The sequence below is a fragment of the Diadema setosum genome, chromosome 6, assembly GCF_964275005.1.
Source record: "Diadema setosum chromosome 6, eeDiaSeto1, whole genome shotgun sequence".
Classification (NCBI taxonomy): domain Eukaryota; kingdom Metazoa; phylum Echinodermata; class Echinoidea; order Diadematoida; family Diadematidae; genus Diadema; species Diadema setosum.
Window position 1 is genome coordinate 21,907,885 of NC_092690.1, and position 11,528 is coordinate 21,919,412.

General features: G+C 39.2%; 1 protein-coding gene across 3 annotated transcripts; it reads left to right on the forward strand.

Moving 5' to 3' along the window:
• The first annotated feature begins 1,157 nt into the window (after nt 1–1,157).
• LOC140230010 (uncharacterized) lies at nt 1,158–7,932 on the forward strand. Of its 3 annotated transcripts, none has more exons than XM_072310218.1 (7): nt 1,158–1,339; nt 2,800–3,096; nt 3,937–4,022; nt 4,423–4,537; nt 5,239–5,355; nt 6,663–6,775; nt 7,274–7,932. In XM_072310218.1, the coding sequence occupies exons 2-7, from the start codon at nt 2,826–2,828 to the stop codon at nt 7,343–7,345; spliced, it is 774 nt and encodes a 257-aa protein (XP_072166319.1). In that variant the 5' UTR covers nt 1,158–1,339; nt 2,800–2,825; the 3' UTR covers nt 7,346–7,932. The 3 variants fall into 3 exon arrangements, 2 of the variants coding, with proteins under 2 accessions (XP_072166319.1, XP_072166318.1); XR_011901351.1 differs by lacking the exon at nt 1,158–1,339 and adding an exon at nt 5,809–5,921 and having other exon boundaries at nt 2,499–3,096; XM_072310217.1 differs by lacking the exon at nt 1,158–1,339 and having other exon boundaries at nt 2,499–3,096.
• Nucleotides 7,933–11,528: the final 3,596 nt, after the last annotated feature.

Here is an 11,528-nt window from a genome sequence, read left to right on the forward strand (position 1 = left end):
GACGCATGGACATAATCCGGTCAGAGTGGCCTGTAGGAAGGTTTTCGAGCCTGGAGGCGATGCAATTCTTGACCATAAAACCAACTCCTGATAGACGTCGTTCACACCGAGGTTTCCCAGACCAGTAGAGTGTGTAGCCCGCACCATGTTCTTGGAGATTACCTTCATCTGCAAGGCGGACTTCGCTGAGAGCAGCTATGTCTATGTCAAGTCTGGAGAGCTCATGAGCGATGAGGGCGGACCGCCGTTCAGGTCTGTGGCCGTCCGTGTCCAACATTGTTCTAACGTTCCAACATGCTAACTTCAGTTTGTGTACACCTTTTGAAGGAGGTGTGACCTTTTTGTTCTGTTTTGTTCGACCGCTTGGAAGATGCCCGTTGGCCGCGGTTAACCAGCTAGGTCAGAGGAGACGAGCTTTGGTTAGGCCACCTTTTCTAGGCCCCTCTCCATGCGGAGCAAGCAGTGCTATCCCTAAAAAGGGCTGCTTGGTCGTTCAAGGTGCTGCCGAATGATGCTGTCGTCTCCAGGTCAGCATTAAGCGACCAATATCCTGAACCGCCTGCATGTAGGATTGGAGCTGCGGCTGCCAGTGACATCTTTCACCTGCCGTTTTCGCCCCTTTCCCAACGCTGCAGGACTTTAAGGGGGAGGAGGACGTGGACATGTCCTCGGGCCTGCGCAAAATAGCTTTTAAGTGGAGTGCAGTGTGCGCAGTACTGACCCCACTCTTTACACCCAAGGTTCGTGTGCTGTAGCCAAGCAAGCTAGGACGTAGCAGCGAGGTTCTTGAGTCGTAGGTTTTACATCGGAGTGTCCTTCTCGTATGCAGGTTGCTTAACTGGGCTGAAGAGGCCTGCCTCCCCTGATATATGGATTATAGCTGTAACTTTCGACCGCTGTCCACAGAATATGGAGTGGCGCGCCCTGAAGAGTCTAACAACTATTGGTCGTTGAATCCGACTTGGTCTCTTTCACTATGGCCGTTGGCTGCCTGGCAGCTCATCCGCCCATAATTCGTCGGCGACCATCCGAACCGTCGTATATGTCAAAATTCGGTAAATTTTTCGAATTTCAGATTTTGCCGTTTTAAGAAAGCCCAGCACACACTCTTTCTACTCACAAAATTTTGAAACCGGATTTTGTGTTTTTAACAGAGAAATTTGATATACGTCATTTTGCCTGAACGCGAATTGGCTGAAGGCGTTCATCCGAACCGACGTATCGCTATACGTCGGTTCGGGTGGTCGCGAATCTTCGAGTCGCGTTCAGAGAAGGTGTCGTATCGCCAGAACTGGCAGAAGCAGACGATGGAGGGTCAACCGGACCCTCCCCAGGACCGGTGAGTTTTACAATGAGTAGCTATGAGATCATGGAATTTCAAATAAAATGAACAGACCCAGGCAATTTCTATCCGTAAGATTGTCACTTGTCAAGATAAATACGCAGATTGTCGTGGGTTTTCCAAAATATTTCGTTTTGTTGTTAGGTGTAGTCCTGTGTATAGATAAATATGTGGGTACAAAGGGATACTCTATACATAGTAATCAGTACAGTTTAGTAGGGTTTAAATCATAGACCCTTTTAGTCTAGAAAAACAACGTTCACAATGATCTCGTTGAGTTGGCTTTATGTGCTTATGGTCCATATGTGGACCTCATACGTAGTGGGTGTGGGCAATGCCAAACTGTTAACACTTCAGGGTGAGTTGTTTGGGAATTACCACAAAAAGTACGAGATTACTAGTCGGACGAGTCTAACAAGTTACGTGGTCACAGCCAACAGAGCGGCTAATCGCTGGTTCATCATTGAGTGTAGGGCCCTAGAGTTCTGATGATAGGTTCTATACTTACTTATATATCTATGGCCGATTGAGCCCCAAGATTGTAAACACACACAAAGAAAAACACCCAAATCTGAGTGTAATGTATCTCATGTGAATTTGCCAATGTAAGCCAAGGAAGGAGCTAGTAGAAGCCGAAGGGCCTATACTGGCTATAGGCCTAGTAAATATGAATAATTTCACCAACGTCTATAAATTTATCTGATAGGCCTACTAGGATTCCTGGGACTCTAGGAGTAGGATTAAATAATGCTGGCCCATAAATACATATGTGTTGTTCAGAGATCTAGGCAACTGCAAAAGCTTTGTACGGGTACCAGTACTGAGTATGTTTTTATCGCATGCATTTTTATGTCGCTGTGAGTGCCAAGTCTCCATAATATTGAAATCACTGCAATGAAGGCTTTATCAGGGCTGCCAACTCTCATGCATTGAGCGTGAGACTCACTCATTTTGGTCCTTTCTCACTCTAAAACTTTATTTCATTTGCATGCATTTCTATTGATCTCACTCATTTTGACTCCTGAATTATAGCATTAGCCTATGGGAGTCTCACTCTCAACTAGTTTCCAGTGTTGGCAGCCCTGCTTTAGTGTATTAACAGGCCAGAGGGCAGTACTTGAGTAAGCCCCTCCTGTGATATCTAATAGTAATACGCTGATGTTCCACTACAATTAAAATATATAAATTTAGGTCTAAATGCAATGTTCCAATTGTCAGATCTAGCCTAGCTATAGGCTATAGGTGCCCACACATTCTAGAGGGTAGTTTTGCAGTACCATAAGCACAGGGAATCTTCGCCCTCTATCCGTATATAGTATGAGTTGAATTGTGCTTTTGCATTTTTATGATCAATGTAAAAATAGACCACTAGATAGACTTGAGGTAAAACATTTCTGCTAAAATTAATTTTTTTTTAATACACTTGTAGTGAATGTTTTTGTTTTTGTTTGTTACAGGTCTTTGTCCTCAGGGAAACCACCAGATGTTGAAGTCCTTTGGGACAAAGATGGGTACGAGGAATACCGTAGCTGTTGATCAGCTGAAATTCAGGAAGGGCAGCTTCCCACGACTTGGAGTTCGTGTGTCAATGCGATGGCACAGGAAACTGTGGAAAGGCACAGTTACTGCTGTGTATAGGGGAGAGAATTCTGAAAGCAGTAGCGATGATGGAAACACGAGCACCGTAGACAGCAGTGACAAAGATGATACTTCTGATTATGACGATGATGACAACATTTACCGGGCGAAATTAGGTAAGATTGAGTGCACACAAATGAATACATACTTGTAGTAAAACGTATGGACAGTATACAGTGTGTGTGTTTATTCAATGCCTCTAATAACTTCATAACTGTGCTGCAATGTTAGAAGTAGCTTACTTCATACTGCATGAATGCATTTAAGTAGGGCCTGGTATATTACATTTTCATGGTGTCAACTCATATATAGCACAACCTGGTATACCATGTTTTCAAAATAAAGACATGAGCATGTACTTGTGTAGCCTTAATTCATGTTTATTTGGGCTATGCCTAAAAAAAAAACAAACAACTTTAATAAACAGATACTAGACCTTCTATCAGTATCTTTTCTTTTTTTTTTTGTGTCACATCTGCTTGTATTTTGTGTTAGTTACTTTTTCCAATTTCATAATGCCCTTGTTTTACCGCAAAACTGAAGATCTATGTGTGTAGCCAGCCAGGCCGAGTTTAAAATTTTTTGACTTGCTGACCCCATTCGGGTGCCCTATACGTAACAAAAGAGTTTGTAAGCCTATCCGCAAATGCTATTTTTGTGCCTCACTTCCAATGATGTTTTTGTGTTCTTCATAAGCACATGCAATTGACTGTGGAAAGAGGATGCATGTACCGCTTGACTGCTTTTGCATTTAATGCAGATCACCAGTCTGTCTGATCTCTGCTGATGGGCAAAAATAAAACTCTTGTTTGTGGACATTTACATAGGGCTATCTGACAAATGTGGTATTAAAAGGTTAATCTTAATATAAAAAAATGAATTCAACTTTTAAAAAAATATGATGTTAACAGTGAAAAATATATGCACTGTGTATATTTTGTTTTCCTCATTTACAGTTGGCATCAAAAAGGACATCAGCTACATTGAAGGAGCACCGTTAGATCCATCCCAGCAGAATGTCAGCTCTGACCAACTTCTCAATGTTGAGTGTTTGTAAAGCCTTAATCTTGTTCAGAAACCCAAGCAGATATGGTTGAATCAATCTTGTTGGAATATCAATGACATCAACTATACACAATCAAAGAATGTACCATCCTGGCTACCATGTACCAGTGTTTTTTGCAGTTGTCAGGGGTGGGACAAGGAATTCTGTAAATTGGGGGGGGGGACCACACGGACATCTCCAGTTTTTCTCTGTTTATTTTTTGTTTAAAAAAAGGGCATCTTAAACCCCATGTGTCCTTGCGCGGATCCACCATGGGTTGTAATCTGGATTACAAAGAAGTGATAAAGTCAATCTTTCAATAAATGTGATTTTAAAAAGAATGTAGTATTTATGCACCATGTGTATTTTCTTTTTCTTTTTGTTTTCTTCATTTCCAGTTGCCATCACCAAGGACATGGACTGCATTCACGAGATACCAATACCAGAATTGAACAACGAAGTACCATCAGATCCATCCCAGCAAAATGTCAGGTCTGACCAACTTCTCATTGGTGAGTATTTGTAAAGCCTTAATCTTGTTGGGAAACCCAACCAGATATTGCTGCAGTAATCTTGTTGGAAAATCCATTAGTAATTAAGATTGAATTATGCTATTGCTGTCTTATAAACTTTAATAGCAATTAAAAAGGATGACATAAACTAGCTACGATGTACCAGTGTTTTTTTCAGTTGTCAGGGGTGGGTCCAGGAATTCTGTGAAGTTGGGGGGGGGGGAACCACATGCATGTCCTCCAGTTTTTCTGTTCATTTCTTTTGTTAAAAACATAAAAATAAAGGGTATCTTACACCTGATGTGCCCCACATGAATCAACCACTGGTTGCAATCTGGATGACATGTTATCCTTCTTGTCATATTGTAGCAAATGGCTAACACACAACTGGAGAATGAAGCTTGTCTGCCAATTGTACTTGGACCTTCCAAGCAGAGTGATAATCTATGAGCAATTTTCAAATGAGGATACATGTACCGTTTGACTGTTTTTGCATTAATGCAGATCACCAGTCTGTCCGATCTCTGCTCATGGGCAAGTCTTGTTTATGGACATTTAAATAGGGCTTTCTGAAAACTGTGGTATTAAAAGGTTAATCTAAATAAAAAAGAATTTAAAAAAAATTCAATCTTACAAAAAAAATCAGATAGAAACAATAAAATAAACATGGGCTATGTATATTTTGTTTTCCTCATTTACAGTTGGCATCAAAAAAGACATCAACTGCCTTCCTGAGATACCAATGCTAGTATTGAACAATGAAGGAGCACCGTCAGATTCATCCCAGCAGAATGTCAGGTCCGACCAACTTCTCACTGGTGAGTGTTAGTACAGCCTTAACCTTGTTGGGAAACCCAACCAGATATTGCTGAATCAATCCTGTTGGAATATCCATTAGTAATCTGGATTAAATGACGCCTTGTTGCCATATAATAGCAAATAAAAAGAATGACATCAACTATACACAAGCATAGAATGTAGCATCCTGCAGTTTTCAGGGATGGGTCCAGGAATTCTGCAAATTGTGGGGGGGGGGGACCACACGCACGTCCTCCAGTTTTTCTCTGTTAATTTTTTTATTAAAAAAAAAAGGGGGCATCTTAAACCCTATGTGTCCCCGCATGGATCCACCATGGGTTGTAATCTGGATGACATTTTGTCCTTTGAAAGAAATGATAAAGTCAATCTTTCAATAAATATGATTTCTTTTTAAATGTAATATTTATGCATCATGTGTGTTTTCTTTTTCTTTTTGTTTTCTCCATTTCCAGTTGCCATCACCAAGGACATGGACTGCATTCACGAGATGCCAATACCAGAATTGAACAACGAAGCACCATCAGATCCATCCCAGCAAAATGGCAGCTCTAACCAACTTCTCACTGTGAGTATTTGTAAAGCCTTAATCTTGTTGGGAAACCCAACCAGATATTGCTGCATTAATCGTGTTGGAATATCCATTAGTAATTAAGATTAAATGATGCTCTTGCTGTCTTATACACTTTAATAGCAATTAAAAAGGATGACGTAAACTACACACAAGTAAAGAATGTAGCATCCTGGCTACCATGTACAAGTGTTTGTGTTGTCAGGGGTGGGTCCAGGAATTCTGTGAAAGTTGGGAGGGGGGGGGGACCACTGGCACGTCCTCCAGTTTTTCTGTTTATTTCTTTTGTTAAAAAAGACAAAAATAAAGGGTATCTTACACCCGATGTGCCCCACATGAATTAACCACTGGTTGCAATCTGGATGACATGTTATCCTTCTTGTCATATTGTAGCAAATGGCTAACACACAACTGGAGAATGTAGCTTGTCTGCCAATTGTACCTGGACCTTCCAAGCAGAGTGATAATCTATGAGCAATTTTCAAATGAGGATGCATGTACCGTTTGACTGCTTTTGCATTGATGCAGATCACCAATCTGTGCGATCTCTGCTGGGCAAAAAAAACCTCTTGTTTGTGGACATTAATTTTACAAAGGGCTACCTGAAAATTGTGCTATTAAAAGGTTAATCTTAGTAAAAGAAATTATAAAGTCAATCTTTCAATAAATATGATGAAAAAAAATGAAATGTTTGTGCACCATGTGTATTTCTTTTTCTTTTTGTTTCTTCATTTCCAGTTGGCATCACCAAGGACATGGACTGCATTCAAGAGATACCAATGCTAGTATTGAACAATGAAGCACCGTCAGATCCATCCCGCAGAATGTCATCTCTGACCAACTTCTCACTGGTGAGTGTTTGTAAAGCACTTAATCTAATCGGGAAACCCAACCCAGATATTGCTGACTCAATCTTATTGGAATAACCATTAGTAATCCGGAATAAATGATGCTATTGCTGTCATATAATGACAAATATAAAGGATGATATCAACTATACACAAGCATAGAATATAGCATCCTGGCTAATATGTACCATTATTTTTTTTATTTTGCAGTTGTCAGGGGTGGGTCCAGGAATTCTGTAAAGTGTGTGTGGGGGGGGGGGGAGAACCACACGCACGTCCTCCAGTTTTTTCTGTTGATTTTTTGTTCAAAAAAACAAAAACGATAAGGGCATCTTACACCCCATATGTCCACGCATGGATCCACCATGAGTTGTAAGCTGGATGACATCTTGTCCTTTCAAAGAAATGATAAATTCAGTCTTTAAATAAACATGATAAAACAAATGTAATATTTATGCACCATGTGTATCTTGTTTTCCTTTTTGTTTTCTTCATTTCCAGTTGGCATCACCAAGGACATGGACCGCATTCAAGAGATACCAATACACACTTTGTACCAGAATTGAACAATGAAGCACCATCAGATCCATCCCAGCAAAATGTCAGCTCTGACCAACTTCTCACTAATTATTGCTTGCCTATGGTGCCTACAGTTGTTTGTGCATGCAAAAGCAATTTGGTCTATGTATTCAAATTTTTGATAATTTATCACTCCGCACTATCTCCCCACCACAATTCTCCATGTTATGATTTGTCTATTCTATAGCTATTAAATATTCGATGATATCATAATAAGCTTTGATACTTTCTTTAACAATAAGTGTCATATTTTTTAATGTGAAAGATGTACATGTAACAGCTTTATTCCTCCTTCCAAATGTGATTTGATTTCTGTAGGACCATTGCGTAGATATTACTGCTATATCGAAATGAACGTACAATCACAAACATGCACATAATAACAACTCAAATCATACCTTTTTTTTAGCCCTAAGACCTGAGTTATTAGAGATTCACTAATATTAAGAGGAAGTTGGCCTTCTGCTTTAAGCCATTTCCATCTGATGAATGTTTCAGAATGTTTTTCAATATAAACTGTATTGTGTACAATTTTCTCATGTTAAAATCGGTTTAACAATTAATTTAGATCAATATCTATTTAACCATTCTGTAAATTCAAAAAATGTTAATGAAATTTTACCATTGTATTTAAGGACATGTTCATTCCTTTTCTTTTCTTTTTTGATGTGAGATATGGATTGATTTTGAAATGAATATTTCTGCATTTTAATGCAGCCTTGTCTCAAGACTCACTTTCTTTGTTTTGTTTTTTCTCTTCTATGTACTGTGATCTCATATCGTGAGGAAATCATAATATTATGCACACTAAAATGTCAGCATATATAATTGGAAGTGAAATGATATTCATAGTACTACTTGAATATCATTTAAGTCTGTAGGGGTCTGTAGGACAATACACCTTTTATTATTTGTTTGAACAAGTGCAATCCATGTTTGTGTGTGTGGGTGTTTCTGCGTAGAAAATTAATTTGCATCTGTTTCAGAGTCCTGAACGTATATACAATGTATATATATATTATATATAAACAATAATGTGAGACAGACGTGTGGCTAAGTAAATTCTTTGCTTGTTATTTCTGATGAGCAAGCTGATAATTGAGTTTTACCCAACTGAATGATCATGAATTATGTCTGCCATGCATGTGAGCTGTAAAAGAAAATCTTTATTCATGGGTTAAAATGTACAGTATCCATCATGGTAGCTTAGAAAGAATGAAAGTTAGGTCATTACAGTCATGATTGCGGCATGAATTACCACAAAAAATAGCAAGGCTTGGATGTGTGATTTTGGTTTTTGTTTACAGTATTGGAGAGTAGGAGAGAGGGTTAAAGCGTTGCAAAGGAAAGAGAAGAGGTGGAGGAGAGCAATGAGAAGATGAAATGAGCTAGAGGAAAAAGAAGAGGCAGGCTGCAATGAAAAAGCAATAATTTCATAGGCCCCACCTCTTTCACAATACATGTATAACCACTTTTTGCGTGATACAAATTAGATACAAACTGATCAAAGATAATGTGTTCTAAACATGGAGTGGGTTTTTTGATTGTTTGTTTGTTTGTTTGTTTGTTTGTTTTTTTACATCAAAGGAACTCTCGTCTGATGCCTGAAGCGTAATTCATGTCAAAAAACAAAACAAAACAAAGCAAAACAAACAAACAAAAAATCTGCAGAGGAACCTCCCCCTCCCCTACCAGTGTTTCATCATGCATGCCAAAAGTAGACCTTGGACGTATTTGTACTACATCTTATGAAATTATGACACAGAATAGTTGCATTCACACAAAAATATGCACGAAATCACTCGTTTTACAGATAAATACCAAGTAACCATGCATATCGCATAGACGCGCGTGTTATAAGAATAGGATACGTCGGTTCGGAGATCGCACTTTCGGTACGCGCGTTCAGCAAACTGACGTATCACCCCGATACGTCAGTTCGGATGACCGCGCGTACTGAGCGTGCGATCTCCGAACCGTCGTATACCTGTTTTTCGACTCTTCCTGTGCGGAGGCCTTTCTTTTTGTGAACGTAGCATTAGTTTTATTCATACATAATTTTAAATACATATATTATACGAATCGTCTGGAATTTGCCTTTCTTTTCATATAAAAAGATCGGGAATAAAAGCAAGAAATTTCTTTACACTAGACTTCAAATGACCCCCAAACTTCAAACGCGTTTTTCTCGAAAACGTGTTCTCGCACACCGCTGACAGATACGACGGTTCGGATGGTCGTCGACGAATTAACCAAGCAGATAATTAACCAAGCAAAGATAGAAAATAATAGAGAGGAAGATAAAAGTCAAAAGAATAACATTTTCATTTGGCACCGTATAAACTTTACTCAGTGACGATTTTATACTTGTACAGTATAATACATTTGATTTTGTATTACACTTCACAGCTTGTATTTCTTACAAAATGTTTAATAATATCAGTAGACAGATGTATGCCTTGTACTGCCACACTTAAAATCATTGCTAAGAACAAAGTTTGTACTACGTAATACGTACCGTACCAGATGAGGAGCAACTTATTATGTGTGTGATGTCATGAGCGTAAGCAATACAGGGCGCCTGCTAATCAGCGTTTATTTCTAATTGAGGAGATCTATGTTAAGATGTCACAATAGATTGCATTCATTACGTAGAAATTTGTGCATCTCTATTCAACGTATTTTAATTTATTTCCTACTTAATATCGTTGAACGCAACGTTCAAAGTACTTATCCAATAAATAACTGAACAGAAACGAGTTAGAACCCGGACAGAAAAAGAAGACAAAATAAGAGAGTGAAAGGAATAGAAAAAGTAAGAGTTAACCTGTCTACTCCTGTACCGCAGTACAGGGTTACGCCTTTCCCGTCAACAAGAGGGTGAAAAACCCTCCCGTTGACACCGGTGAAGTTTTGGCCTTTCCTGGGGGCGGGCGCCTTTACCCTACCTACCCACATATAACTAGCCTAGCAGACAGGAAACTCGTCGAAAAGAGGAAGATATAGAACTAGGAAGACTGCAGCGTTAACCTTGGACACCGTACATTATACTCAATCATTTAATCTTTGTTTAATGCATCTAAATATATTATTTTGTACATAATGATGTATAACTTAAACCAAGATTATTTATTTCAAGTATTCATCCATGCTTTATAATACATGTATAAATAAATAAACGGATGTATATTGTATGCAATAAAAATTCTTTGTTAGATAAAGAAAAAAAAAACACACTAAACCTAAAGTTGAATTGAAAAAGGTAAGGCAGAAATGTTGGTAAGGAGCGAGACAGCTTACAGGAAGCCCGTTACCAGTGGAGGCGGTTTGCGTGATGAGTTACCATGCTAACCAAATTTGAAATGATTTCTAGTACAGTACATGATGCGTTTAGCGTAAGTGCATTTGACGTCATAATCACAAGCAGTACTACAGGCGCCTGCTAACCAGCGCCTAGCTGCATGTACGCGATACTAGTACAGTGACGTCATAGTAGGCTGAAATCCTCGCGTAGGATGATTTGCGCGTCTATTTTGCGTATTTTTGTTTATACTTGTTATTGTTGGACGCTAAGTTTATTATACTTCTTCGACAAAAACGGCCAGAAACAAATAAAAAACCCGGAAAAACTCGAAAACACTTAAGTTACGTACTACATACCAGACATCAGCGGAATCAGCGTGATGAATGTGTGGTAAATGGAAATATGCGATCTGTTATTGTTGCGTCAATGCGTTGATGCGCGTTGTGTCCATGCCAATGGCGCAGTGTGCGTGTGGTTACGGTTGGCATGGGCACAACGCAACTTTTATTTTCATGAGAAGATGACGCAGATTTAATTGATTCTTGACTTTGACTTTGACTTGTGAGACAAATGGACGTGGACATAGTCTCTGCGAGCTCTTTGGTGTCGAATAATCAAAAGTTCGACTATATTTGTTATTCTGTATAGAGTCTAGTCTTACTGGCGCATTGAATGTACGCATGAGTATAATACGGAGTAACGGAGTTTATACATGTATCGGCAGACTGAGACTGTTTGATTTGTTCAGTAAAATCTATGCAACGTCAACTGGAGACTGTCAGTGTCATCATTAACCCGGCTTACAACAAATGGTGTCAGGAGTGGGATGATGACAGCCTGACGGAGTGATCCACTTCATCCAGTTGAAGAACC